Source organism: Tursiops truncatus, chromosome 2 (assembly GCF_011762595.2).
Source record: "Tursiops truncatus isolate mTurTru1 chromosome 2, mTurTru1.mat.Y, whole genome shotgun sequence".
NCBI classification, from domain to species: Eukaryota; Metazoa; Chordata; class Mammalia; order Artiodactyla; family Delphinidae; genus Tursiops; species Tursiops truncatus.
The window spans coordinates 52,854,098-52,880,165 of NC_047035.1; the positions used below are offsets into that span (position 1 = coordinate 52,854,098).

At 35.4% G+C, this 26,068-nt stretch overlaps 1 protein-coding gene across 1 annotated transcript in view; it reads left to right on the plus strand.

Moving 5' to 3' along the window:
- MDGA2 (MAM domain containing glycosylphosphatidylinositol anchor 2) overlaps positions 1-26,068 on the plus strand; it is an 824,365-nt gene that overhangs the window by 421,859 nt on the left and 376,438 nt on the right. Inside the window, exon 3 of the mRNA XM_033851172.2 lies at positions 13,811-13,985. Coding sequence (XP_033707063.2) covers positions 13,811-13,985 — 175 coding nt within the window. The remainder of the gene's footprint in view (positions 1-13,810; positions 13,986-26,068) is intronic.

Here is a 26,068-nt window from a genome sequence, read left to right on the forward strand (position 1 = left end):
CTGAATTGTATTTTTTCTTTTATTTATAATAAATACAATATTTGCTCATAGTAAAATAAACTGTAAATAAGAATTTTAAATAAGAAGTTTTTGGGTTTTTGTTTTTTGGGTTTTTTTTTTTGCAGTACGCAGGCCCCTCACCACTGTGGCCTCTCCCGTTGTGGAGCACAGGCTCCAGACGCGCAGGCTCAGCGGCCATGGCTCACGGGCTCAGCCGCTTCGCAGCATGTGGGATCCTCCCGGACTGGGGCACGAACCCGTGTCCCCTGCATCGGCAGGTGGACTCCAAACCGCTGCACCGCCAGGGAAGCCCTAAATAAGTTTTTAAAAAGAATGTTTTCACTATTCTTTTGCCAGTCCCACTCATAGAATTAATCAATGTTAAATTTCGTGTGTATTCCATGTATAAACATATTAACATATAAGAATACACACATGAACACAAACATATACTCTTTTTACACAGATGAGAATATTCTCTTTGGTTTCTTTTTTTTAACTGAATAATACACTTTGTATTTTAATTCTTTCAATGACTGCATTCAATTCAACTTTAGAGTCAATCAGTTTATCGCCATTTCCCTATCATTTGACATTGTATTGTTTCCAGTGTTGTACTATTATACATACATTCTTCTGCATTCTTGTGCAGATGTTAGTTATATTAACTAGATAATACGGCCACTATGGAGAACAGTATGGAGGTTCCTTAAAAAACTAAAAATAGAATTACTATATGACCCAGCAGTCCCACTGCTGGGCATATACCCAGAGAAAACCATAATTCAAAAAGACACATGCACCCCAATGTTTATTGCAGCACTATTTACAATAGCCAGGTCATGGAAGAAAACTAAATGCCCATTGACAGATGAATGGATAAAGAAGATGTGGTACATATATACAATGGAATATTACTCAGCCATAAAAAGGAACGAAATTGGGTCATTTATAGAGACGTAGATGAATCTAGGCTGTCATGCACAGTGAAGTCAGAAAGAGAAAAACATCGCATATTAACGCATATATGTGGAACCTAGAAAAATGGTACATATGAACCGGTTTGCATGGCAGAAATTGAGACACAGATGTAGAGAACAAACGTATGGACACCAAGGGGGGAAAGCAGTGGGGGGTGGGGGTGGGGGTGTGATGGGAGATTGCGATTGACATGTATACACTGATGTGTATAAAAAGGATAACTAATAAGAACCTGCTGTATAAAAAAATAAATAAAAGAAAATTTTAAAAAAAGGCAGCTTTTTTTTTTCATTATGGATATATAGTCAGTTGCCCCAACACCACTTACTGCACAATTTTCCTTTCCCTTTTTCATTCATTTAAAATACCTCCTGGATGAAATCCTAAATTTTATATATATATATATATATATACATATGTAGTGTGTATATATATATACTTATATATATACACTATATATATTTATATATATACACTATATATATTTATATATATACACTATATATATATATACACACACATATATATATACTAATATATATATATATATGTTTTTGTACTCTTAACAGTATTCTCTTGTGTGGTGCGTAGATCTCTATGGGGACCCTGTGGTCTTTACAGGGAATTTATGAAGAAAAATGTGGTTTCTCACTGTGCTGCATTTATTGAGATGGTGTAAAGCAGTGGAAAATAAAATAGGAGGTACCATAGCGCAGAACAAAGCTGAGGCATCAGATTGTATCAGCAGTCTTTGTATTCTTCACTAATTCACTTCCATGTACTCACAGCAAAAAAAAAAAAAAAAAAAAAAAATCGATGTCACAGAACATTTTTGATAAATCAGTAAAAATCAATACTAATTTTTAACATCTTGAAAATTAGTCTATTTTTAATATTTTAAGTGACAAAATGGAAAATTCCTATAAAACATTTCTGATGCTTATGAAAGAACAGCGGTTGTCTCAAGGTAAAGGACTTGTATGGTTGAGTTTTGTGGTGTATTAGCCACTTTTTTTTATAACATCTTTATTGGAGTATAATTGCTTTACAATGTTGTGTTAGTTGCTGCTGTATAACAAAGTAAATCAGTTATATGTATACATATATCCCCATATCCCTTCTGTCTTGAGCCTCCCTCCCACCCTCCCTGTCCCACCCCTCTAGGTGGTCACAAAGCATAGAGCTTATCTCCCTGTGCTATGAAGCTGCTTCCCACTAGCTATCTGTTTTACAATTGGTAGTGTATATATGTCAGTGCTACTCTCTCACTTCATCCCAGCTTACCCTTCCCCCTCCCATGTCCTCAAGTCCATTCTCTAGGTCTCTGTCTTTATTCCTGTCCTGCCCCTAGGTTCATCAGAACCAGTTTTTTTTTTTAGATTCCATATATATGTGTTAGTATATGGTATTTGTTTTTCTGTTTCTGACTTACTTCACTCTGTGTGACAGACACTAGGTCCATCCACCTCACTACAAATAACTCAATTTCGTTTCTTTTTATGGCTCAGTAATATTCCATTGTATATATGTGCCACATCTTCTTTATCCATTCATCTGTCAATGGAGACGTAGGTAGCTTCCATGTCCTGGCTATTGTAAATAGTGCTGCAGTGAATATGGTGGTACATGTCTCTTTTTGAATTATGGTTTTCTCAAGGAATATGCCCATTAGTGGGATTGCTGGATCATATGGTAGTTCTATTTTTAGATTCTTAAGGAACCTCCATACTGCTCTTCATAGTGGCTGTATCAATTTACACTCCCACCAACACTGCAAGAGGGTTCCCTTTTCTCCACACCCTCTCAGGTATTTATTATTTATAGATTTTTTGATGATGGCCATTCTGACTGGTGTGAAGTGATACCAAACTGCGGTTTTGATTTGCATATCTATAATAATTAGTGATGTTGACCATCTTTTCATAGGCCTCTTGGCCATCTCTATGTCTTCTTTGGAGAAATGTCTATTTAGGTCTTGTTCCAATTTTTTTTTTTTAACACCATTTTAGAGTATAATTGCTTTACAATGGTGTGCTAGTTTCTGCTCTGTAATAAAGTGAATCAGCTATACGTATACATATATCCCCATATCTCCTCCCTCCTGTGTCTCCCTCCAATCCTCCCTATCCCACTCCTCTAGGTGGTCAAAAAACACCAAGCTGATCTGCCTGTGCTATTCGGCTGTTCCCACTAGCAATCTGTTTTACATTTGGTGGTGTATATAAGTCCATGCCACTCTTGCACTTTGTCCCAGCTTACCCTTCCCCCCTCCCTGTGTCCTCAAGTCCATTCTCTAGGTCTGGGTCTTTATTCCTGTCCTGCTCCTAGGTTCATCAGAACCATTTTTCTTTTCAGATTCCATATATATGTGTTAGCATACGGTATTTGTTTTTCTCTTTCTGACTTAGCTCTGTATGACAGACTCTAGGTCCATCCACTTCACTACAAATAACTCAATTGCGTTTCTTTTTATGGCTCAGTAATATTCCATTGTATATATATGCCACATCTTCTTTATACATTCATCTGTCGATGGACACTTAGGTTGATTCTATGTCCTGGCTATTGTAAATAGAGCTGCAGTGAACATTGTGGTACATGACTCTTTTTGAATTATGGTTTTCTCAGGGTATATGCCCAGTAGTGGGATTGCTGGGTCATATGGTAGTTCTGTTTGTAGTTTTGAGGAACCTCCATACTCTTCTCCATAGTGGCTGTATCAATTTACATTCCCACCAGCAGTGCAAGAAGGTTCCCTTTTCTCCACACCCTCTCCAGCATTTATTGTTTGGAGAGTTTTTAATAATGGCCATTTTGACTGGTGTGAGGTGATACCTCATTGTAGTTTTGATTTGCATTTCTCTATGTTTAGTGATGGTGAACATCCTTTCTTGCGTTTGTTGGCAATCTGTATATCTTTGAGAAATGTCTCTTTAGGTCTTCTGTCCATTTTTGGTTTGGGTAGTTTGTTTTTTTGATATTGAACTGCATGAGCTGCTTGTAAATTTTGGAGATTAATCCTTTGTCAGTTGCTTCATTTGCAAATATTTTCTCCCATTCTGAGGGTTGTCTTTTCATCTTATTTATGGTTTCCTTTGCTTTGCAAAAGCTTTTAAGTTCCATTTGGTCCCATTTGTTTATTTTTGTTTTTATTTCCATTTCTCGTAGGGGCTCAAAAAGGATCTTGCTGTGATTTATGTCATAGAGTGTTATGCCTATGTGTTCCTTTAAGAGTTTTATAGTGTCCAATCTTACATTTAGGTTTATAATCCATTATGAGTTTATTTTTGTGTATGGTGTTAGAAACTGTTCTACTTTCATTCTTTTACACATAGCTGTCCAGTTTTCCCAGTACCACTTATTGAAGAGGCTGTCTTCTCTCCATTGTATATTCTTGCCTCCTTTATCAAAGATAAGGTGACCATATGTGCATGGGTTTATTTCTGGCCTTTGTATCCTGTACCATTGTCCTATATTTCTGTTTTAGTGCCAGTACCATGCTGCCTTGATTACTGTAGTTTTGTAGTATACTCTGAAGTCAGGGAGCCTGATTCCTCCAGCTCTGTTTTTCTTTCTCAAGATTGCTCTGGGTATTCAAGGTCTTCTGTGTTTCCATACAAATTGTGAAAATTTTTGTTCTAGTTCTGTGAAAAATGCCATTGGTAGTTTGATAGGGCTTGCACTGAATCTGTAGATTACTTTGCATAGTATAATCATTTTCACAATGTTGATTCTTCCAATCCAAGAACATGGTATATCTCTCTGTGTGTTTATATCATCTTTAATTTCTTTCAGCAGTGTCTTATAGTTTTCTGCATACAGGTCTTTTGTCTCCTTTGGTAGGTTTAGTCCTATGTAATTTATTCTTTTAGTTTCATTGGTAAATGAAAATTTTTCCTTAATTTCTTTTTCAGATATTTCATTGTTAGTGTTCAGGAATGCAAGAGATTTCTGTGCATTAATTTTGTATCCTGCTACTTTACCAAATTCATTGATTAGCTCTAGTAGTTTTCTGGTAGCATCTCTATTGTATCATGTCATCTGCAAACAGTGACAGTTTAACTTCTTCTTTTCCAATTTGGATTCCTTTTATTTCTTTTTCTTCTCTGATTTCCGTGGCTGAAACGTCCAAAACTATGTTGAATAATTGTGTTGAGAATGGGCAACCATGTGATGTTCCTGATCTTAGAAGAAATGGTTTCAGTTTTCCACCGTTGAGAAAGATGTTGGCTGTGGGTTTGTCATATATGGCCTTTATTATGTTGAGGTAGGTTCCCTCTATGCCTACTTTCTGGAGAGTTTTTTATCATAAATGGGTGCTTAATTTTGTAGAAAGATTTTTCTGCATCTGTTGAGATTATCATATGGCTTTTATCCTTCAGTTTGTTAATATGGTGTATCACATTGATAGATTTGCATATATTGAAGAATCCTTGCATTCGTGGGAAAAAACCCACTTGATCATGGTGTATGTATGATCCTTTTAATGTGCTGTTGGATTCTGTTTGCTAGTATTTTGTTTAGGATTTTTGTATTTGTGTTGATCAGTGATATGTCCTGTAGTTATCTTTTTTTTGTGACATCTTTGTCTGGTTTTAGTATCAGGGTGGTAGTGGCCTCATAGAATGAGTTTGGGAGTTTTCCTCCCTCTGCTATATTTTAGAAGTGTTTGAGAAGGATAGGTGTTAGCACTTCTCTAAGTGTGTAATAGATTTCACCTGTGAAGCCATCTGGCCCTGGGCTTTTTTGTGTTGGAAGATTTTTAATCACAGTTTCAATTTCAGTGCTTGTGATTGTTCTGTTCATATTTTCTATTGCTTTCTGGCTGGGTCTTGGAAGGTTGTACTTTTCTAAGAATTTGTCCATTTCCTCCAGGTTGTCCATTTTACTGGCATATAGTTGCTTATTGTAATCTCTCATGATCCTTTGTATTTCTTCAATGTCAGTTGTTACTTCTAATTCTATTGATTTGAGTCTTCTCCCTTTTTTTCTTGATGAGTCTGACAAATGGTTTATCAATTTTTTTTGTCTTATCAAAGAACCAGCTTTTACTTTTATTATTGTTTGCTATTGTTTTCTTCATTTTTTTTTTCGTTTATTTCTGACCTCATCTTTATGATTTCTTTCCTTCTGCTCGCTATGGGTTTTTTTGTTCTTCTTTGTCTAATTGCTTTATGTGTAAGATTAGGTTGTTTATTTGAGGTTTTTATTGTTTCTTGAGGTAGCCTTGCATTGGCATAAATTTCCCTTTTAGAACTGCTTTTGCTGACTCCCATATTTTGGATTGTTGTGTTTTCATTGTCCTTTGTTTCTAGGTATTTTTTGATTTCCTCTTTGATTTCTTCATTGAGCTCTTGGTGCTTTAGTAACGTATTGTTTAGCCTCCATGTTTTTGTATTTTATACAGCTTTTTTTCCTTTAATTGATATCAAGTCTCATAGCGTTGTGGTCAGAAAAGATACGTGATGCGACTTCAATTTTCTTAGATTTACCGAGGTTTGATTAGTGACCCAAGGTATGATATATCCTGGAAAATACTCCATGAGCACTTGAGAAGAAAGTGTATTCTGTTGTTTTTGGATGGGGCATCCTATAAATATCAATTAAGTCCATCCGGAGTAATGTGTCATTCAAAGTTTGTGTTTCTTTATTTATTTTCATTTTGGATGATCTGTCCAGTGGTGAAATTGGGGTGTTAAAGTCCCCTACTATTATTGTGTTACTCGATTTTCCCTTTTATGGTTGTTAGAATTTGCCTTGGGTATTGAGGTGCTCCTATGTTGGATGCATAAATATTTATAATTGTTATATTTTCTTCTTGGATTGATCCCTTGATCATTATGTACTGTCCTTCTTTGTCTCTTGTAACAGTCTTTATTTTAAAGTCTATTTTGTCTGACATGAGTATTGCTACTCCTGCTTTCTTTTGATTTCCATTTGCGTGGAATATTTTTTTCCATCCCCTTACTTTCAGTCTGTATGCGTCCCTAAGTCTGAAGTGGGTCTCTTGTAGACAGCATATATATAGGTCATTTTTGTATCCATTCAACTAGTCTGTGTCTTTTGATTGGAGCATTTAATCCATTTACATTTAAGGTAATTATCAATAAATATGTTCCTATTACCATTTTCTTAATTGTTTGGGTTTGTTTTTTAGGTCTTTTTCTTCTTTTGTGGTTGCTGCCTAGAGAATTTCCTTTAGCATTTATTGTAAATCTGGTTTGGTGGTGCTGAATTCTCTTAGCTTTTGCTTGTAAGTCTTTTTATTTCTCTATCAAATCTGAATAGATCCTTGCTGGCCAGAGTAATCTCGATTGTAGGTTTTTCACTTTCATCACTTTAAATATGTCCTGCCACTCTCTTCTGGCTTGCAGTGTTTCTCCTGACAGATCAGCTGTTAACCTTATGGGGATTCCCTTGTATGTTATTTGTTGCTTTTCCCTTGCTGCTTTTAATATTTTTTGTTTGTATTTAATTTTTGCTAGTTTGATTATTATGTGTCTTGACATGTTTCTCTTTGGGTTTATCCTGTATGGGGCTCTCTTAGCCCTGTATGGGGCTGTATTGGACTTGATTGACTATTTCCTTTCCCATGTTAGGGAAGTTTTCAACTATAATCTCTTCAAGTATTTCCTCAGACCCTTTCTTTTTCTGTTGTTTTTCTGGGACCCCTATAATTCAAACGTTGGCATGTTTAACGTTGTCCCAGAGCTCTCAGACTGTCCTCAATTCTTTTCATTCTTTTTTCTTTATTCCGCTCTGTGTTAGTTATTTCCACTCTTTATCTTCCAGATCAGTAATCCATTCTTCTACCTCAGTTATTCCGCTATTGATTCCTTCTAGAGAATTTTTAATTTCATTTATTGTGGTGTTCTTCATTGTTTGTTTGCTGTTTAATTCTTCTAGGTCCTTGTTAAACCTTTCTTATATTTTCTCCATTCTATTTCCAAGATTTTGGATCATCTTTACCATCATTACTATGAATTCTTTTTCAGGTAGACTGCCTATTTCCTCTTCATTTGTTTGGTGTGGTGGGTTTTTACCTTTCTCCTTCATCTGCTGCATATTTCTCTGTCTTCTCATTTTGTTTAACTTACTGTGCTTGGGGTCTCCTTTTCGCAGCCTGCAGTTTTGTAGTTCCCATTGTTTTTGGTCTCTGCCCTCAGTGGGTGAGGTTAGTTCAGTGGCTTTTGTAGCCTTCTTGATGGAGGAGACTGGTACCTGTGTTTTCGTGGGTGGGGCTGGATCTTGTCCTTCTGGTGGGCAGGGCCACGTCCGGTGGTGTATTTTGGTGTGTCTGTGAACTTAGTATGAGATTAGGCAGCCTCTCTGCTAATGCGGGGGGGCGGGGGTTGTGTTCCTGTCTTGCTAGTTGTTTGGCATGGGGTGTCCATCACTGGAGTTTGCTGGCCATTAGGTGGAATTAATTCTTAGTGTTGATACGGAGATCTCTGGGAGAGCTCTTGCTGATTGATATTACGTGTGGCCAGGAAATCTCTTGTGGTCCAGTGACCTGGACTTGGCTCTCCCACCTCAGAGGCTCAGGCCTGACACCTGGCCAGAGCATCAAGACCCTGCCAGCCTCATGGCTTGGAAGAAAAGGAAGAAAAAAAAGGAAAAAAAAAACAAAATAATGAACAGTCAGAGCCGTAGGACAAATTGTAAAAGTAAAAATAAACAGGGAAAATCACACAAAGAAACATACACACACTCATAAATGGAAAATGAACAAATAACAAAAACAAACAAGTAAATGAACAGTCAGAACCTTAGGACAAATAGTAAAAGTAAACCTAAACAGTCAAAATCATACAAAGAAACATACACATACACACTCACAAAAAGAGAAAAAAGGAAAAAAAAATTTTAATTAAAAAAATAAAAAATAAAATAAGTAAAAAAAAAAAAAGAGAGCAATGAAACCAATAAGGAAATCCACCAATCATAACAAGCACTAAAAACTAAACTAAGCTAAATGTGAAAAGCAGAAACAAATCAGGTGTGGAAAGCGAACCCCAAGTCTACAGTTGCTCACAAAGTCCACTGCCTCAATTTTGGGAATATTCGTTGTCTATTCAGGTATTCTACAGATGCAGGGTTCATCAAGTTGATTGTGGGGATTTAATCCACTGCCCCTGAGTTTGCATGGAGAAATTTCCCTTTCTTTTCTTTGTTTGCACAGCTCCTGTGGTTCCGCTTTGGTTTTGGCCCTGCCTCTGCATGTAGGCTGCCCTCAGGCATCTCTTCCCTGCCCAGACAGGAGGGGATTAAAACAGCGACCAATTAGGGCTCCCTTGCTAACTCAGGCCAGGGATAGTGAGGGGTATGGTAGTCATAATTGGAATGCAGGGTGAGCCTGTAGTGGCAGAGGCCAGCATGACATTGTAGCAGCCTGAGGCACACTGTGTGTTCTCCCAAGGAAGTTGTCTCTAGATCTCAGGACCCTGGCAGTGGCGTGCTGAACAGGCTCCTGAGGGGGTATGGGTAGTGACCTGTGCTTGTACACAGGATTCTTGGTGGCAGCAGTGGCACTGTTAGTGTTTCATGCCCAACTCTGGGGTCCAAGCTGACTGCTGCAGCTTGTGCCTGTCTCTGGAGCTCGCTTAGGCAGTGCTCTGCCTTCTGTGGGTACACGGAGCAGAAATCACCTCTTCTCGCACATGCAGAAACAATGGTCTCTTGCCTCAGGCAGTTCCAGAGTTTTTCCCGGACTCCCTCCCAACTAGCTGTAGCGCACTAGCTAGCCCCCTGCAGGCTGTGTTCACACAGCCAATCCCAGTCCTCTCCCTGGGATCTGACCTCTGAAGCCCGAACCTCAGCTCCCAGGCCCAACCTGTCCCAGCAGGTGAGCAGAAAGCCTCTTGGGCTGGTGAGTGCCAGTCGGCACTGATCCTCTGTGCGGTAATCTCTCTGCTTTGCCCTCCGCACCCCTGTTGCTGCTCTCCTCTGTGGCTCCAAAGCTTACCCCCTCCGCCACCCCCTGTCTCCGCCAGTGAAGGGGCTTCCTAGTGTGTGGAAACCTTTCCTCCTTCACAGCTCCCTCCCAGTGGTGCAGGTCCCGTCCCTATTCTTTTGTCTCTGTTTATTCTTTTTTCTTTTGCCCTACCCAGGTACATGGGGAGTTTCTTGCCTTTTGGGAAGTCTGAGGTCTTCTGCCAGCATTCAGTAGCTGTTCTGTAGCGGCTGTTCCATATGTAGATGTATTTCTGTTGTATTTGTGGGGTGGAAGGTGATCTCCACGTCTTACTTGTTCACCCTCTTGAAGGTCTCCATCACTTATTTTCATAGAATAATGTTTTTACTTAAAAGGATGATTGTTATACAAATAATGGTTATTCAGACTTGGGTATTTGGCAAATATTTTCTCAAAAATGATTGAAGTGAATTTGCCATCCCAAATAAGATACCTTAGTTATATTTATTACTAATGATAAATTTTACCTTTTCAAGAGAAAAATTAGAAGTTTGGAAAATCTACCAGCATAAGTATCGCTGCTTCCCAGCACTTAAAGACTCTTCTGTTTGATGATATTAATATATGTGACTTGTATTATATAATGAAATATGACAACATCTGGAAGATCTGCATAACTCAGTGAATTCATATTTTCCAGATGACTAATGTATGATGCTACAAAATCATGTATGAGTAAACAATCCATTAAAAGTGCAAGATAGACCAATGGATTTTAGTCTCACAGAGTGCCAAAAGGGCATTTATATGGTTTTTGATTCTACTTTGCCATCAAATGTTAGGAAACTAACAATTGTGGGGTTTTAGTTTAGTATTAAGGAAGGCTATCCACAATTATTTGAAAAGGCTATTGAAACACTGCTGCCTTTATTACCAGATATCAGTGTGAGGCAAGATTTTCTTCACATATTTCAAACAAAGCAATATGTTGCCACAGATTGCATGCAGAAGGTGATATAATTATCGAGACAGCTCTTTTCCACTAAAGCGGATATTAAAGAGATTTGCAAAGCTATAAAGCAATTCCATTCATTTTACTCAATTATTTTTGTTTTGAAAAATATAATTTTGTGATTAAAAATGTTCCTTATGTTAATGTCTTCAGTTTATTAATATGATTTAAAATGAGTTAATACATAATTTAACATTGTCTCAGTTTTAATTTGTACTACAATGATTATGAAAAGATATAATTCCAATAAACAAAAGCTATTTGGGGTCCTTAATAATTTTTAATAGTGTAAAGGTGTTCTAAGACCAAAAAGTTTGATAACTGCTAGTCTATATCATAATTTCTTCTCTCAAACTTACTTTTCTCTTTCACACACACACACACACACACACTCACTCTTGTTCTTTCCCCCCACCTCCAATTCCTGGACAATTCCCAATACTGTAACAGTATTCTGTAACTAAATTATTGTATTAATATTATTTTTTTAAATTTTTTATTTTTTTTGCGGTACGCGGGCCTCCCACCACAGTGGCCCCTCCCACTGCGGAGCACAGGCTCCGGACGTGCAGGCCCAGCGGCCATGGCTCACGGGCCCAGCTGCTCCGTGGCACGTGGGATCCTCCCGGACCAGGGCACGAACCTGCGTCCCCCACGTCGGCAGGCGGACCCCCAACCACTGCGCCACCAGGGAAGCCGTAATATTATATTTTTAATATCTGAAACTGCTAGGCCATTTCCATAACTCTTTTTATCCTGAACTTTTTATGTTCTGAAATATTTATTTTTAAAAATCAATTTTGGTACCATATTGTGATACTCAAAGAAAACTTCATATTTTAATTGGTAATTGGTATTTATTATATCTTAGGTTATATCTTAGAAATATCTATTACTTTAGAGAGAACATATCTCTATACAAGGACAAAATTATGTAATTTGCTTATTTATTTCAATTTTCTTTATTTGGTTACCTATAAAATTTGAAATTTAAGTTAAAATAGAATCCTAGATTTCCCCATGGAAATAGTACTTATCAAACCAGTGCCCATGTTACCCTTCATCTTTTTATGAGCATATTAATAGTCAGCTTATAAACTGCTTGAAATCAGGAATCATTCCATTTATTTATTTTTGGCCGTGTTGGGTCTTCGTTTCTGTGCGAGGGCTTTCTCTAGTTGTGGCAAGTGGGGGGCCACACTTCATCGCGGTGCGCGGGCCTCTCACTATCGTGGCCTCTCTTGTTGTGGAGCACAGGCTCCAGAGGTGCAGGCTCAGTAGTTGTGGCTCATGGGCCTAGTTCCTCCACGGCATGTGGAATCTTCCCAAACCAGGGCTTTAACCTGTGTCCCCTGCATTGGCAGGCAGATTCTCAACCACTGCGCCACCAGGGAAGCCCATTCCATTTATTTTTGTATATATTTTCTGCACAAAGTGTTGGATAAACATTTGAAATTTATTTTTATGAATTACTCAGTTTTTATTAATCTCTAGGTAACATTTTCGTTTCATTCACAATTAAGGGCAAGCATGAATATATTTATACTGATATTGTAATGATTTGGAGAACTTTTTAAAGATACTTAATGTCATTAGATCATAAATTTTAATTAACATTGTATGAAAATAGCATAAATAATGGCAGTATTAAAGGATTTAAAATTTTTTTTTTTTTTTTTGCGGTACGTGGGCCTCTCACTGTTGTGGCCTCTCCCGTTGCGGAGCACGGGCTCCAGATGCACAGGCTCAGCAGCCATGGCTCACGGGCCCAGCCACTCCACGGCATGTGGGATCTTCCCAGATGGGGGCATGAACCCGTGTCCCCTGCATCGGCAGGCGGACTCTCAACCATTGCAACACCAGGGAAGCCCAACGATTTAAATTTTGATGGCCCACTCCTTAGTTGCATTTTTCTATGTTTCTTCATTTGTGTTTGACCAGAGGATTTCTATCAGCAGTTTTTCAACCTAAACATAGTAATAATAAAATATATGTTATACATCAGGGACAAGGAGAGAAATAAACTGAATCATTTTTACATCCTGTTTTAGATCACTTTACAGTACTATCATGTGACTTTTATCCATGTTTTATAAGCTAAAATACACAAAATTTGAGTTGAATGCCAGTCTTTATTTCTGGTAAAATCTAAAACTGTTGTGCACAGCTGTGTTTAAAAGAATGGTATTGTTTATAATGGAATGTTTTAGATATTCAAAGTGCTTGGCAGTTTAATAGAAATGTTCTCTTTGGAAAAGTTTACACATTTTTTGAAAATAATTATTGATGTAAAGTGAATTCTAATTATCAAAACAGACAAGTCATTTGTGGGCTTATTAAAGCAAAAACATAAAAAAATAAAACCATTTTTAACAACCAGGTGTATAAAATTACACATAATTTCAATAAGCTATTATGGTAATATGCTTAAATTATCCAAATCAAATAGAAAATTTTGACTAAAATACTGAAGCATGTCCAGAAAGAAAGTGAGAACCTACCTGTAGTACCTTTACTAAGTAAATAAAAAGTGCCTTACAGGGTTTCGAAAATATGAGTGAGAATTTTAGAGTCTCAGCAAAAAGAAACTAATTCATATTTTCAGTGTACTACTTATATTTAACTTCCTTTGTATTATATTTATATTGCCCTTCACACTGGTTAAACTTGGATGCACTCTATGCAACTGAATTAGAATTATACACACTATACAATGATGACATTGCATTTTAAACTTTTATAGTTGAATTACGTGTATAAACTTTTCTTCTTAATTTCCAATAACTTGCCAAAAATGGCACTGTAGCAGTTCTGAAAGCCAACTCTTCAAATGAATAATTGCTATTTAATTTTTCAGTGCGAAAACCAACCTAAAGTAACAATCTTTGTTGATGCTTGCTCAGATCAGGTGGACCAAAACAGCAGGAAGTGCTTCTGACAGATTCCAAGACTCAAGTGTCTTCAACGAGACTTTGAGGATTACAAATATTCAGCGACACCAAGGAGGCCGGTATTACTGTAAAGCAGAGAATGGCCTGGGGTCCCCAGCGATAAAGTCAATCAGAGTGGATGTGTACTGTAAGTAAATTTCCCAGAAATCTATAATTAAGTCTACTACAGGTTTCTTCTGTCTTACAACTTAAGGTCTTCTTTTTTTTTTATTATTATTGTTACATCTATTGAGAAAAACTAGGGTTTGTTCAAAAAACAGAGTTCTATTTAGTTGAGAATGACAAGTGTATATGGTTGTGATAGCTCATTTAACATATTTCCAGAAGAAAGAATCTCCATTAGAAATTTTCATAGTTTTTATAATTAAATGATACATATTCATTATAGAACATTTAAGAACCAGATTAATAAGACAATAAATATCACTGAAAATCCAGCCAATGACTGTTAGTGTTGAATGTATATACTTCTTATATATAAATATGTAAATGCATATTTATATTTGTATTAAAAAATCATGCTGTACATACTGTAATTGGTTTTGTTAACTTTACCTATATGTAATTTCTGTTATTCTTATTTTTTAAAATGCACATCATGAGCAAAGCTATTTGAATTGACTTGTGAAAGACCAAAATCTCAGTGTAGAGTCTGTTTTTGATCCAATTCTGTTGAAAGTAATCAGTACGTAGGGCAATGCTGTGCCACCTGGAATTGTTTGTTGATTTATTTTTGTTCTTGGTCTCAGTTTTCTACTTTTTGCTGTTAGCAAATATACTTAAAGTCCTCTTGGTCTCCTTACTTTCTTCCCCACCAAGACAAATTAAGGACCTACATTCAGTTTGGTCTTTTGCATAGGTTTCTATCGTTCCATTGTCGTTTTACAAGAACTTGCATTTTTTTGGTTAACTCTCTAGTGTTAGAATAAAAGGATTTTTTTAGTGATTCAGACATAAGTAACAAGTGAGGAGTTCCTGTTTTTCTACCCATCTTTCATTCTTTCCTTTTTTCTTTTCTTTCAATCAGGGTAAGTGTTGCATAGTTGGGAAAGTGATGGGAATTATATGTGATTTATCAGATCCTGTTCTGTATCTCATGTAATTATTCAGGTGACTGAGAAGTGGGTGACAAGGCTGCATTTATGATTCATCTTCCACATTCAGGTGCTTGCACCATTCCTGTAAAGGATGAGAGAGAAGAAGCCCATATCCAATCTTTCTAGCATTTCCTAGTCCCTTAGGCATCCCCTGGCATAACTAGGGCGTCTGTAGCCTATGTGCTGCTCTCTCCCTGTCCTTACAGGCCTTCAGGTTAGCCTTACCCCTATGCTTCCCAACAGTATAGCCTCTGGACACCCCTCCCCTGATCAAATATTTATAGTAACATATACTTTAAAAAAATACTATGTTTAGTGTTTTTCACATATAATTTTAAATGACACTAAATTTAATTTAAATGAATTAAACACTTCTATAATATAACTTTTTAAAGTATGCATCTGTGTTTTTTGTTATAGTTTTGGTCATGAAGTTTTAAAATACACAACTTCAATACCTTAGACACAATTCTAAAATCTAAAACATTCTGCAGATTGAATGGGTGTGTTTTGTTTAATTTTATTGGTGGCAACATCTAACCTGAAATGACTTGAATACAAAAATAGAAAAGACTTTTTCTGGTCTTTATTTACCCTACTTTGTCTGAATAATCATATGTTTTGCTCTGGAAATAATGTATTTGATTACACAGTGTTGCCACAGAGCCTGCTGGCTGTGTTATATTATACATGGTATATGTACTTTATTATCTTCCTAAAATCTGAAATATTCTGAAAAACATTCCCCTAAGGCTTTGAATAAGAGATTGTGACTTGCATTGCCACTCCAATAAGTTTGATAAAAACAATAAAATGGTATTGCTGTGTTAAAAATCTAATACAAGAGGGAAATGACATTTTTAAAGACTTTTAAAAAGAGGCTTCTCTTCTTACTGCAAAGCCTTTTCAGTACTATTCTGCATTATACCCACTCTTCTGTTTGTTCATATCCCTTGCTGTCCAGACTCAGTTGTGCCTCAGGATCTTAGTTCACATTGCACACTTGGGTGGAACTGACAGCACGACTCCCTCCAGTTTTCCCAAGCCCTGTTAGTCTTTTAAGGCCTGTGTTACCTTCCAAGCAGCCGTGCTTGAAGGCACTAGCTCTATTCCCTTCTTCTACGCCTCCTTTGGGATTTTTCCCACACAACCCAAACTTGACAAACATCTTGTTCTATGTAGTTTAAGTTAAATGTCATGGTGATGCATACCATAGTGAAGTACTACTTTCAGTAAGTTTCTGGTGACAAGGATTTATTAGAAAGCTGTCTAAAATTATATTATTTGAGAGAATAACATGTATTCAATTATGGACTGTATAAACAAATGTGACATCTCAATAATATAAATTTTCCTGGGAATACCTTACCTTCAGCTCCAGAGAAGATTTTTTTTTTTTTTGGCCATGGCTGTGCAGCATGTGGCATCTTAGTTCCCTGACCAGGGATAGAACCCACGCCCCCTGAAGTTGAAGTGTGGAGTCTTAACCACTGGACCACCAGGGAAGTCCCAGAGAAGATCTTTCTTATGGGGATCTAGACATGCGTTTTAAGTAGTTATGCCTATTTTGAAATTTTAAATAAATAAATTCCTTCACATAGTAAGTTTTCAAACATGTTTTGACTGATAAGAATACAATTGAGACAATTAGGCCTTTTTGGGAATCCATGTTGTCCAAATATAACCTTGATTGAAAAACACAGTTTTTAAGCAACACAGTTTTTAGGCTCAAGTATGTTTTCTCTACATGAATATTTATACTTTAAAACCTGTCCTATCATTGTCAGTAGCAACATGACTAGCATATCAGTGCTGAGTTTAAACTTGGCAACCTTGACATCTAGAATTGGATTATAGTCTTAAGATTCATCTGCTACTTGGATTTTGATTTGATGTTGGACTGGTCGATTGAATAGAAATTCATTTTTATAAACCATAAACAAGTGAGCAACTTTATTTCAGGTGCTGTTGCCGTAACTACGTTTTGAAATGCTAAAACAATAGGATTAATTATTATTATTTTTTTTATGCTTGAAGTCATGGTTTTAGAATCATCAACTATACTGTAGATTACTATTTCTTTTTCTAAACTAATTTGTCAACATTGGTAGAACTTGGAGCAGAGTATAGGCATAGAATACAAAATAATCTGCAGGTAAGGATTATATTTGCAACAACAAGCTGAGGCAAACTATGGCTTAGATTTAACAAAAATTCTAATAAATGATATTAGAATTTATCCTTGAATCCCTTGTTATAGGTTGTCTTTTTAAAATCTTCCATAAAATATGAAGTTTATAGCCATCCTGGAGAGATTTCATAATAGTAAAAATGTGTATCTCTGATTAAACCCCATGTTCTGATCATAAGTTTCTAGACTTTAGAGCTAATACCTACCTAAAATAAAATTTAGTGCTAACTCCTCATTATTTTGATAAGGAAATTTATTTTCAGAAGAGGAACCTGCTGCAATGCTGATTGATATAAAATGAGGTGATTTTATTAGATAGATATTTTGAAATATTTGTGACACTATATTAATATTTTGATCAATTTGGGAAGATTTATTAGTTTAAATTAACAATTTCTTCCCACATAATTTTCTAAAATTTATTATAGTAGAATAATTGGGCCATGTAGGTTTTATAAAGCAACTACCCAAATGTATTTTTTTGGTTTTCTCTGTGTTACTATTTTGAGAAGTTATAGCTATGTTTCTCAGTTTATCATGACCTATCATTTTGTTTCCTAAGAATTCTAAAAGCATTCCAAAATGAAGTATAATTCCTTTAAAAGTATATTTATAAACAAGCAGATTTCATAACCACATAACTTATTTTTTTGTAAAATCTGACCTAGTCGTTTATACAAATATTTCTGATCAAAAGCTCATCAATTACAATTCTTCTTTTTCTGGGAAATAGCTTCTGAGGGTCTGAAAACTAACAGCTATATGTTTAAGAAAAACATGCAGGATTAGTTCTACTTAAACCTGCTGTTTTCAAACATATTCATTCTTCACATCTTCTCCCTAAAACTATGCTAAAACAATAATAAAGGAATAAAACAACAGTAACAACAGCAAAACACATATCAACAGTGATAGAATGGGAGAGGAGATGACAGGAAAACAATTTTGAAGGAAAAGAATCAGATCAGGGAATGGCCACTGCTCAGCATCCTAAAGAAAAATTGAATCAAAGCTGTCAGTATGTAGGAGGACAGAACTAGGCATACTGAAATGTTATAGAATTCTTAATAACTCAGGAATTGGAGACACCATTTAGCTCTTAGAGTATAATTCAGTCTAAAAACAGAAGAAGTGGTTGAAGGTCTATATAAGAAGAGTTAAATACTCAGATCTCCTTTCACATTTCACACAATTCAGTGCCCAACTACCTCCTTTCTCCCACCAACTTCCTAGTCAAATCCCTGCAGAAGGCTAGAAATCTATTTTTGTGAGATGTTGAGCCTGAGAAACTTTGAACTAAGAAACATGGAATCATTGAAAACAAAAGGCAACATAGTCTTAAATCAGGGTTATTAAGTGAAAGGTTACATACTCATCACAATCCCTTTTGACACTTGGTTGTGAGAATTCCTTTCTGGTGGAATATTGGAGAATTCCTATCTAGGAAAATTGATGATCTCTGGAGAAAAGGCTATAGATCCTGACAAAAGGGTCCTTGTCAAAACAACCTCACTAATACACTCACAGTGAAGCCTACTGTTGATCAACAGAGCTACCAATAAGCTGTTTTATAACTGAGTCTTAGATGTGAGTATACCAGATAACCAAACGTTTGAGACAATCTTCTAAAAAATAAAAGAGAGAAACCAAGAAAAATAAATGGGGAAAAGAATTCAGGAAACAAGGATACTTCAGGGAGCCCAACTACAAAATAAAACACAATTATTGATATTTTTAATTAGTATTCTCAGAAAAAAAGGGAAATGTTGCATTCACATAACAAGAATAGGAAAAGAGAAAAAAGGAATTTTCAGAGAACATCAGTGAACTCTTAGAATATTAAAAATGTTAACATAAAAATCAATAAAAGGGATGGAGATAAAGTTGATGAAATCTTACAGAGAATAAAACAAAATTTAATAATCAAAGGGATGGAAGAAGAAGGAGAAGATAAGAAGATTAGAGAAATGGTCCAGCTAATCTAACGTTTGAATAGAATTCCAAAAAGAGAAATAGAGATGAAGAAATTATTTTCAAAAAAATTAATAAAAATTTCTATCATATTTAGACATACGTTTCTAATTAAAAAGCACCCACTAGGTGTCTAGCACATAGAGTAAGCAAGATCCACACCAAAACACATCCACATGCAATTCAAACACTAGGATAAAAATGAAGATCTTAAATGTTTCCAGTGAGATTTTCATTTTTTCCAAAATGATCACATACAAAGAATTAGGAATCAAAATGGCATAATAGAAATTGGAAAGCTAGAAGACAATTGAGTAAAGCTTTTGAAATTCTGAAGGAAAACTATTTTCAAACTAGAATTTTTCTACATAACCAGACATATTTTTTTCAGGTATTGAAGAAGAAAGAAGACATTTTTAGACCTATAAGATTTCCAAATTATTTCTGCCACGTTCCCTTTCTCAGGACACGACTTTTATATATGTTCCACCAAAACTGATTTAAAAAATAGGAGATTGTATATAGGAGAATATAGAAGGGAATCCCAAGATGATACCAAGCAAAATACCATGATGATAGCTGTGCCTCGGAAGTCAAGAGCAACCAAGACAGACTGAGTCTGGGAGAAGAGGCTTCATGAAGGATGTCTTCAGGAGAGAGATGCAACTAGTGGGCTATCTGATGGTTTAGAGAAGGATTTTACACTTCTCATGGAAAGCTTAATAATATGGTAATGATGGGTGTATACATGATTGAGGAAACAAAATGTAAGTGTTAATAACAGAACACAAAGAAAGAGTTGTATGAAATGAAATTAATTGGAATATATTACAAGGTTCAACTCTGAAGAGATACTTGGATAATGATAACAATAGCGGTTGACTTAACCATAAGTATATAAATATAAGGAATATGGGGAAGGCGGAGAGTTAGTACAAGAGAACTAAAGGCTTCTCTTCAACAGGAAGAAATCAGTAAGACAACGTGAAAATGGAAAAAAAAATCTATAAAGAGCAGTTAAACATTTAGAAATATGAAAGCAAAACCAAGAATGGTTAAGAGATGAATTTGAAAGGTTGCCTCTGGGTATTAGAAATACTTGAGGTTGTGTTTTGTATAATCATTGGCTTTCTAAACTATGTGCATCTATAATTTGATAATTTTTAATTCATAAAATATAGATTTGAAGATTTTGCCTTGTAGGTCCTTGTTATTAAGCTCCTAGAAGTGAAAACTAATCCCATTCCAGATTTTATCAGAAGATTGTTGTCAATTCTAATTATATTTACACTTTTCTTTAATTCTCCATAAGAATTGATGTTCTTTGATATTTGACACCAAATCACCAAATAAAGTTGACTGAAAAAGTATCTTAAAAGAAAAGGACAGACAATAGCATAGGAACATTGTTGCCACACTCTAACTAATTTTCCCCCCCAACAGGTAGAATAAAACTCTTTCACTACCATTTGTTTACTGGTGGTTTAGATGAGACATTTACAAAGTAAATTTTTACCCTTCTTCATGCCACAAATATTTGAGAGGCTATTCAAAATATAGTTGCATTAAATTTTGTGAGGCTAAAAAGGAATTTATTACATAATTTGTACCTTCATTGAGTTTGAACTACTTAAAGAGACAACATGAAATATATAATTTATTTAAATGGGACACAAATGATAAGCAAGAAAGTAAATAACATAAATGATGCCACACAATATGAATGATGTGTCAGATGGCACAGAAAATGGAAGAGTGAGATGGTACTGTGGCCTCTTATCATTAAAGAAGTAGGATTGACATTGTAGTTTGAAGGATGAGATTTGACATGCATCTGAAAACTTCTGGTAGTTTTTTGTCCTGAACTCTCTTTTTCCAGGATGTTTGTATAGCAAACAGCCTTAGATATTAGAGTCAGTATCTGCCTCCAGAGCAGAAGAAAGATTCGCTTCCTGACCAGGATAATAAAGGTAATGTCTCCCTCAGGGACAAAGATTAGGTAGGTTTGCTAGTAGGACCTTTTAAGATCAGAAGTTTCTTAAACTCCAGATTCCTTAGCTGTGTCGCAAACTATGTACAGCATTCACCTGGACTGCTCCCACATTGCTCCTATGGAAATTGAAGGAGGAGAACCTATGACGACATGAGGCTCATCTGAGACTTGGGTGATAAAGTCCTTTGCTTCTGACAGGAGCAAAGACAGGAGTCTCATGTCTTCTGTGAGCTTCCATGAAGCTGTGGCAAGCTAACTTGTTAGCTAGTAAATAGGGAAAATACCCGACTCTTCAGAGTTCTTACACAGTAGGTTTAAATAAACAGAAGGGAAAGCCAAATGTATTCCATAATGAGTGAGTAGTTTGAAGACACAGAAGAGAGATTAAGTGAACTGTGTTTGGGGAATAGTGACTCAAATGGTGGGTTTAGAGGAAGAATGAAAGCTTAATTTGAAAAGTGGGCTGTCATATTGTGTTGAGATTTTACTGCTAATGTTTTCAGACCATATGAATGATTATCTGCTATTTATGTGAAATATAAAATGAAGAAATTATAATTTTAGGACTTCAGAATTACTGATGAGAATCAGCATTCTCCTAATACTAATACTGCTTCATTTGACCTACGAAACAATGGCCACTCATAAGGAACTCCAATATCTGTCTTTGGAGGAAGAGAGTATATTCTACAATATGTAAAAAAAAAAAAGTAGGTTCATAGAATTTTGAAGTCCTCGTACTAAAATATATTTGTTACCTTGAGATTCTTGAGGGCGTATAAACAATTTTTTGAGAATGTGTTTCCATAATTCTTTCACTTATTCTCAGCCATGACTGTATTGCTCACAGGGTAATAGAGGTCATACAACTTTAAAGGTTAGGGTTTGATTAAAACTTATTCTTAATTCAAAAAGAAATTAGATTCAGAGATGTTAGCTTAATAAGTTTTCATCTGTGCAGACACTGTTCACACATGAGACAAATCTTTTCCAATATCCATTAAACATTTTGTAAGCCTTCTTATTTCTGAAACATACTCCCCACTTTAATTTCACTTAGGTAGATTGTTGCATTTCATTATATCCAGAACAAGCGGTGAAATTTTTTGTCCTTGTCTGTTAGATTTTTTATTACATCTTCACCTGAGAAATTAATGGGAGATTAGGATGACATGTTATCAATTTATTCTTCAGATGCAATTTACCTGTGTTAGAATTATAAACGTCACAGTTAAAAAATATTGGCAGTGAGTTGTTTGAGTTTATTTTTATTAGACCCATCAACATGACTTCTGGACAACAAAGTTTAGGAAAAATGTCTACAACGACTAATGGAAATTCTGGTAGCAAGACTACTGCATTAAATCAATCTCATGAAACATAATTTTCTCACCACCACCCCTCCTCCCTTGGGTTGGAAGGTCTTAATGATGCTTGATATGGTAATTACAATGTTTATTAAAAATGGGTTGCTGTCATGGTAATTATCCTGTTAATAAATTTCAAGACAGAATTTTGCAATTTTGTGTATCTGCAGATGAAGAATGCTTGCTTATCAGAGTTATTTACTCACGGGACACATGACCAATCTAATTCCCGAATAGTGTTAGCATTACTAATAAAAGAACTTAGTAACACACAAAAAAACCCTTTAGTGAAAACTACAGTGAGTGTATAGAGACTCCCACCAGGTCAAAGACCATGTTAGCATCATGCTAAGAATGCTTAAATTCCTGTAATCTTAGACATGAATAGGCAGATAAAGATGTATATTACATTCCTTTTAAACCCATCTAATTTCTTCTCCTCAGAGTCTTAAAGTGTACTTAGCTTCTGTAATATATTTTCAGCTTACAAGTTCTTTACTATTCTTTAAGTTCTTGTTCAATATTTTGTGCAACATTTGTAGAGTTTTTAAAATTATGTTGCCTTTCCTAGGACTTTAAGTATGCAAACATATGTCTACTCTTTCTTTCACGTGACCATTTTGTATATATGAACAAAGGCAATCTGACACCCTGCACCTTTTTTTACTGATTCATTACTCTTATGTAATTTATTGTTGTTTGTATGAGACAGTTTCCAAACATTTTACCTTCTAATGGACTCTCCATTAGGGAGAGTTTGACAAACTGCTTAAGTTTGTCAGTATTTCCCCCCAAAAATTTAGTATAGATATCAGGTGATCCACACAGTCTAAATTGGAAGTATTATCCTTATAATCAAGAAATTTGTATTCTTGCTAATAAAATTATTTATTTTGGATTCTTTAAAAATTAAAGCAATAATATTTTTACTGTGTTGATTTGAATTGTCTTGTGGTAAGAATGTTTTTCACCTAGACATTTGAAAATTTACATTCTGTTAACATTTTTTGTGCAGTTGATTATATTATAACCTGAAGGCAGAATCTTATATTTATTCCTGTTTAATTTTGTTTTATTTTTATCTGTGCGTAAGTATTTTAAGATTTTAAAATATTTTTGTTGTAGAATTATATTTCCTATTTATTCATTTTATATTTTTCTATTTTGTTTAAAATATTATTTGTTTCCTAAATTTCATCAAATTCATTGCTAAAATATATCCTAGGGGCAAGACCAAGATCAACCCACTTTAATATGCTGTACTAAACACACCTCCAGTTTTAGGCTATCAGTTATGACCTGTGATAGACACTTTCCAGATGTTTACCAAACCAGTGTTAATTTCCTTAATACACAGATGAACTCTATTTCCCAGTCTGTTTGTCTAGTGGGGTCATGAGACAAGTTTGGCAAGTGGAATGTGAGAGGAAGTGATATGTGCCATACTCAGGTTGAGTGTCTGAAACATCTCACACAGTTCTGTACAGAGTGTCTTGATTTATCTCTCTCTCCATACAGAGGCTCCTGTAAAGTGTCTGATGACCCATTGTTTTTTGGAGCCACACAATGGAAAGATTGTGAATAACAAAAATCATCATTTATTTATTTATTTTTGGCCATGCCATGTAGCATGTGAGATCTTAGTTCCCTGACCAGGGATCGAACTGCCCCCTGCAGTGGAAGCGTGGACTCCTAACTACTGGACCTTCAGTGAATTCCCCAGAGTCACCATGTAGAGGAAAGCTACCCAGGAGACCTATAAGAGTAGGAGAAATTGCATTGCAATTTTCATGAAAGGAAGATTTTTTGTTGTTTTTTAAGCCACTGAGGTTTTAGGGATATCTGTTATACTTATTCTAATCACTATTTTCTTGATTACTACTTCCATCTATTCTCCATTTCTACAGTGTATTTATGAAATTATAGAGAGTCTTCAAAAAAGTATTGGTCATTTTGTTCTTTTTAGCACATTTTAAGGGTCAGAAGTAAATACACTTTAGCAAAAACAACCACATGAAAGAAAAGAAATCCATTTATTGATTATGTGTACTAAATGGATAAAGTAGGAAAATTACTAATTTCTCAGACTCCAATTTTACAAGCCCTGCCCACAGTGTAGGAAATACTCCTGGTCTAAGACTTCTCTCCCTTGGAACTCTACGTTAATATCTTCTGCAGCTGAACCATTTTCTAGTTTGTCATTTTTCCCATTCTTTCATGAAACAAGGGTAGGACTGTGTCTCAATGGAAGAATATAATGCCAATATGTCAACTTCATTCTATGACTTATTTTTAGTTTTTATAATGTGTCAAATTCTATTCATCAGAAAAGAATCCAATTTTTGTCTAAAGTTGCAACAACTGAAGTATGAAGTAGTTGCTATTTACTTAAGCAGACCAGTTTAATAAATTGGGTTAATCCAGTTTTACATTTTGACCTGCAGTATGTTTTAGACGAACAAGATTTAGTTTCTAAACCTAAATATTAGTATAGATTTTTTAACAGGAAAAGAATATTCATCTGTGAAGGATGGTTCCTATAGCAAAACTGAAATCTGATTACCATTTTTATTCTAACCTCCTATGATTAATCACAGAGATAATATTTATAAAGAGTTCCTGCATGTGTAAAAGTGGAGAATGTTAAAAAAAAAAGATTTCTCTCAGTCATGGTGTACCAAAAATACAGAATTTCCCTGATCAACTATTGCAATAGAAAATGTATTGGTGACCTCTGATACCTTCTTCTCATTCTTTATTTCTGGGTACACTGGAGTGATGTCCAAATGCATGTACCTGAAAATTCTTTTCCTAGAGATTTTTTTGGTTTCCAGAGTCTACTCTGCCCATATTCTCAGCAGGTAGAAGTTTTGAGAAATTAATGCTCACCCCCATATCTTTGAAAAAATTATTAGTGGGAGTTGGTGTACAAATACCTCAGCTACCATGGTCCTTGGATGGGATGACTCAGAGAGACTGTTTCACTGTTTCCCAGAGTTCCTTGGGAAAATTAAATTCTAATTCTTCACAATTGTCACCAGTTTAATAATGCATCATTTATATATATATATATATATTTTTTTCCCCCCCACACACTTTCCCAATACCTTATGGGTGTTTCTGGGAACACTTTTCAAATGCCCATTTTGCATTTGAGTCTTCATCATAGAGACTGCTTCTGGGGGAACTCAAAAAGACACATGTTGATAAAGGGAAGTATGATGATAAATTATTCTAGAATATTAACAGTTTGATTTTAGCTTCAGGAGCCAGCTACACATCTGACTCATTTGTATTTTCATAACCTTTATCAAAAGTTATTTTGTACATAGTGTTAAAATATTGATTAGCACGTATTTTGACTCATCTAATTTGCAATATAATTTTCATGTAATTACCCGGTATCTTTTTTAATAATAAGTTCAGGATTTTGTCCAGCATCAATTTCAAGGTATAATTTTTTTATTTCATCTCTAGAGAAGAAGAAATCTTGAATACTCTTTTATTCTCTTCTATTGGTGAGTTTCATTTACAGTTGTCAAATTTAGTGGAACAGATTCTGAAGCATATCGCTGGGTCTATAGAAGACTT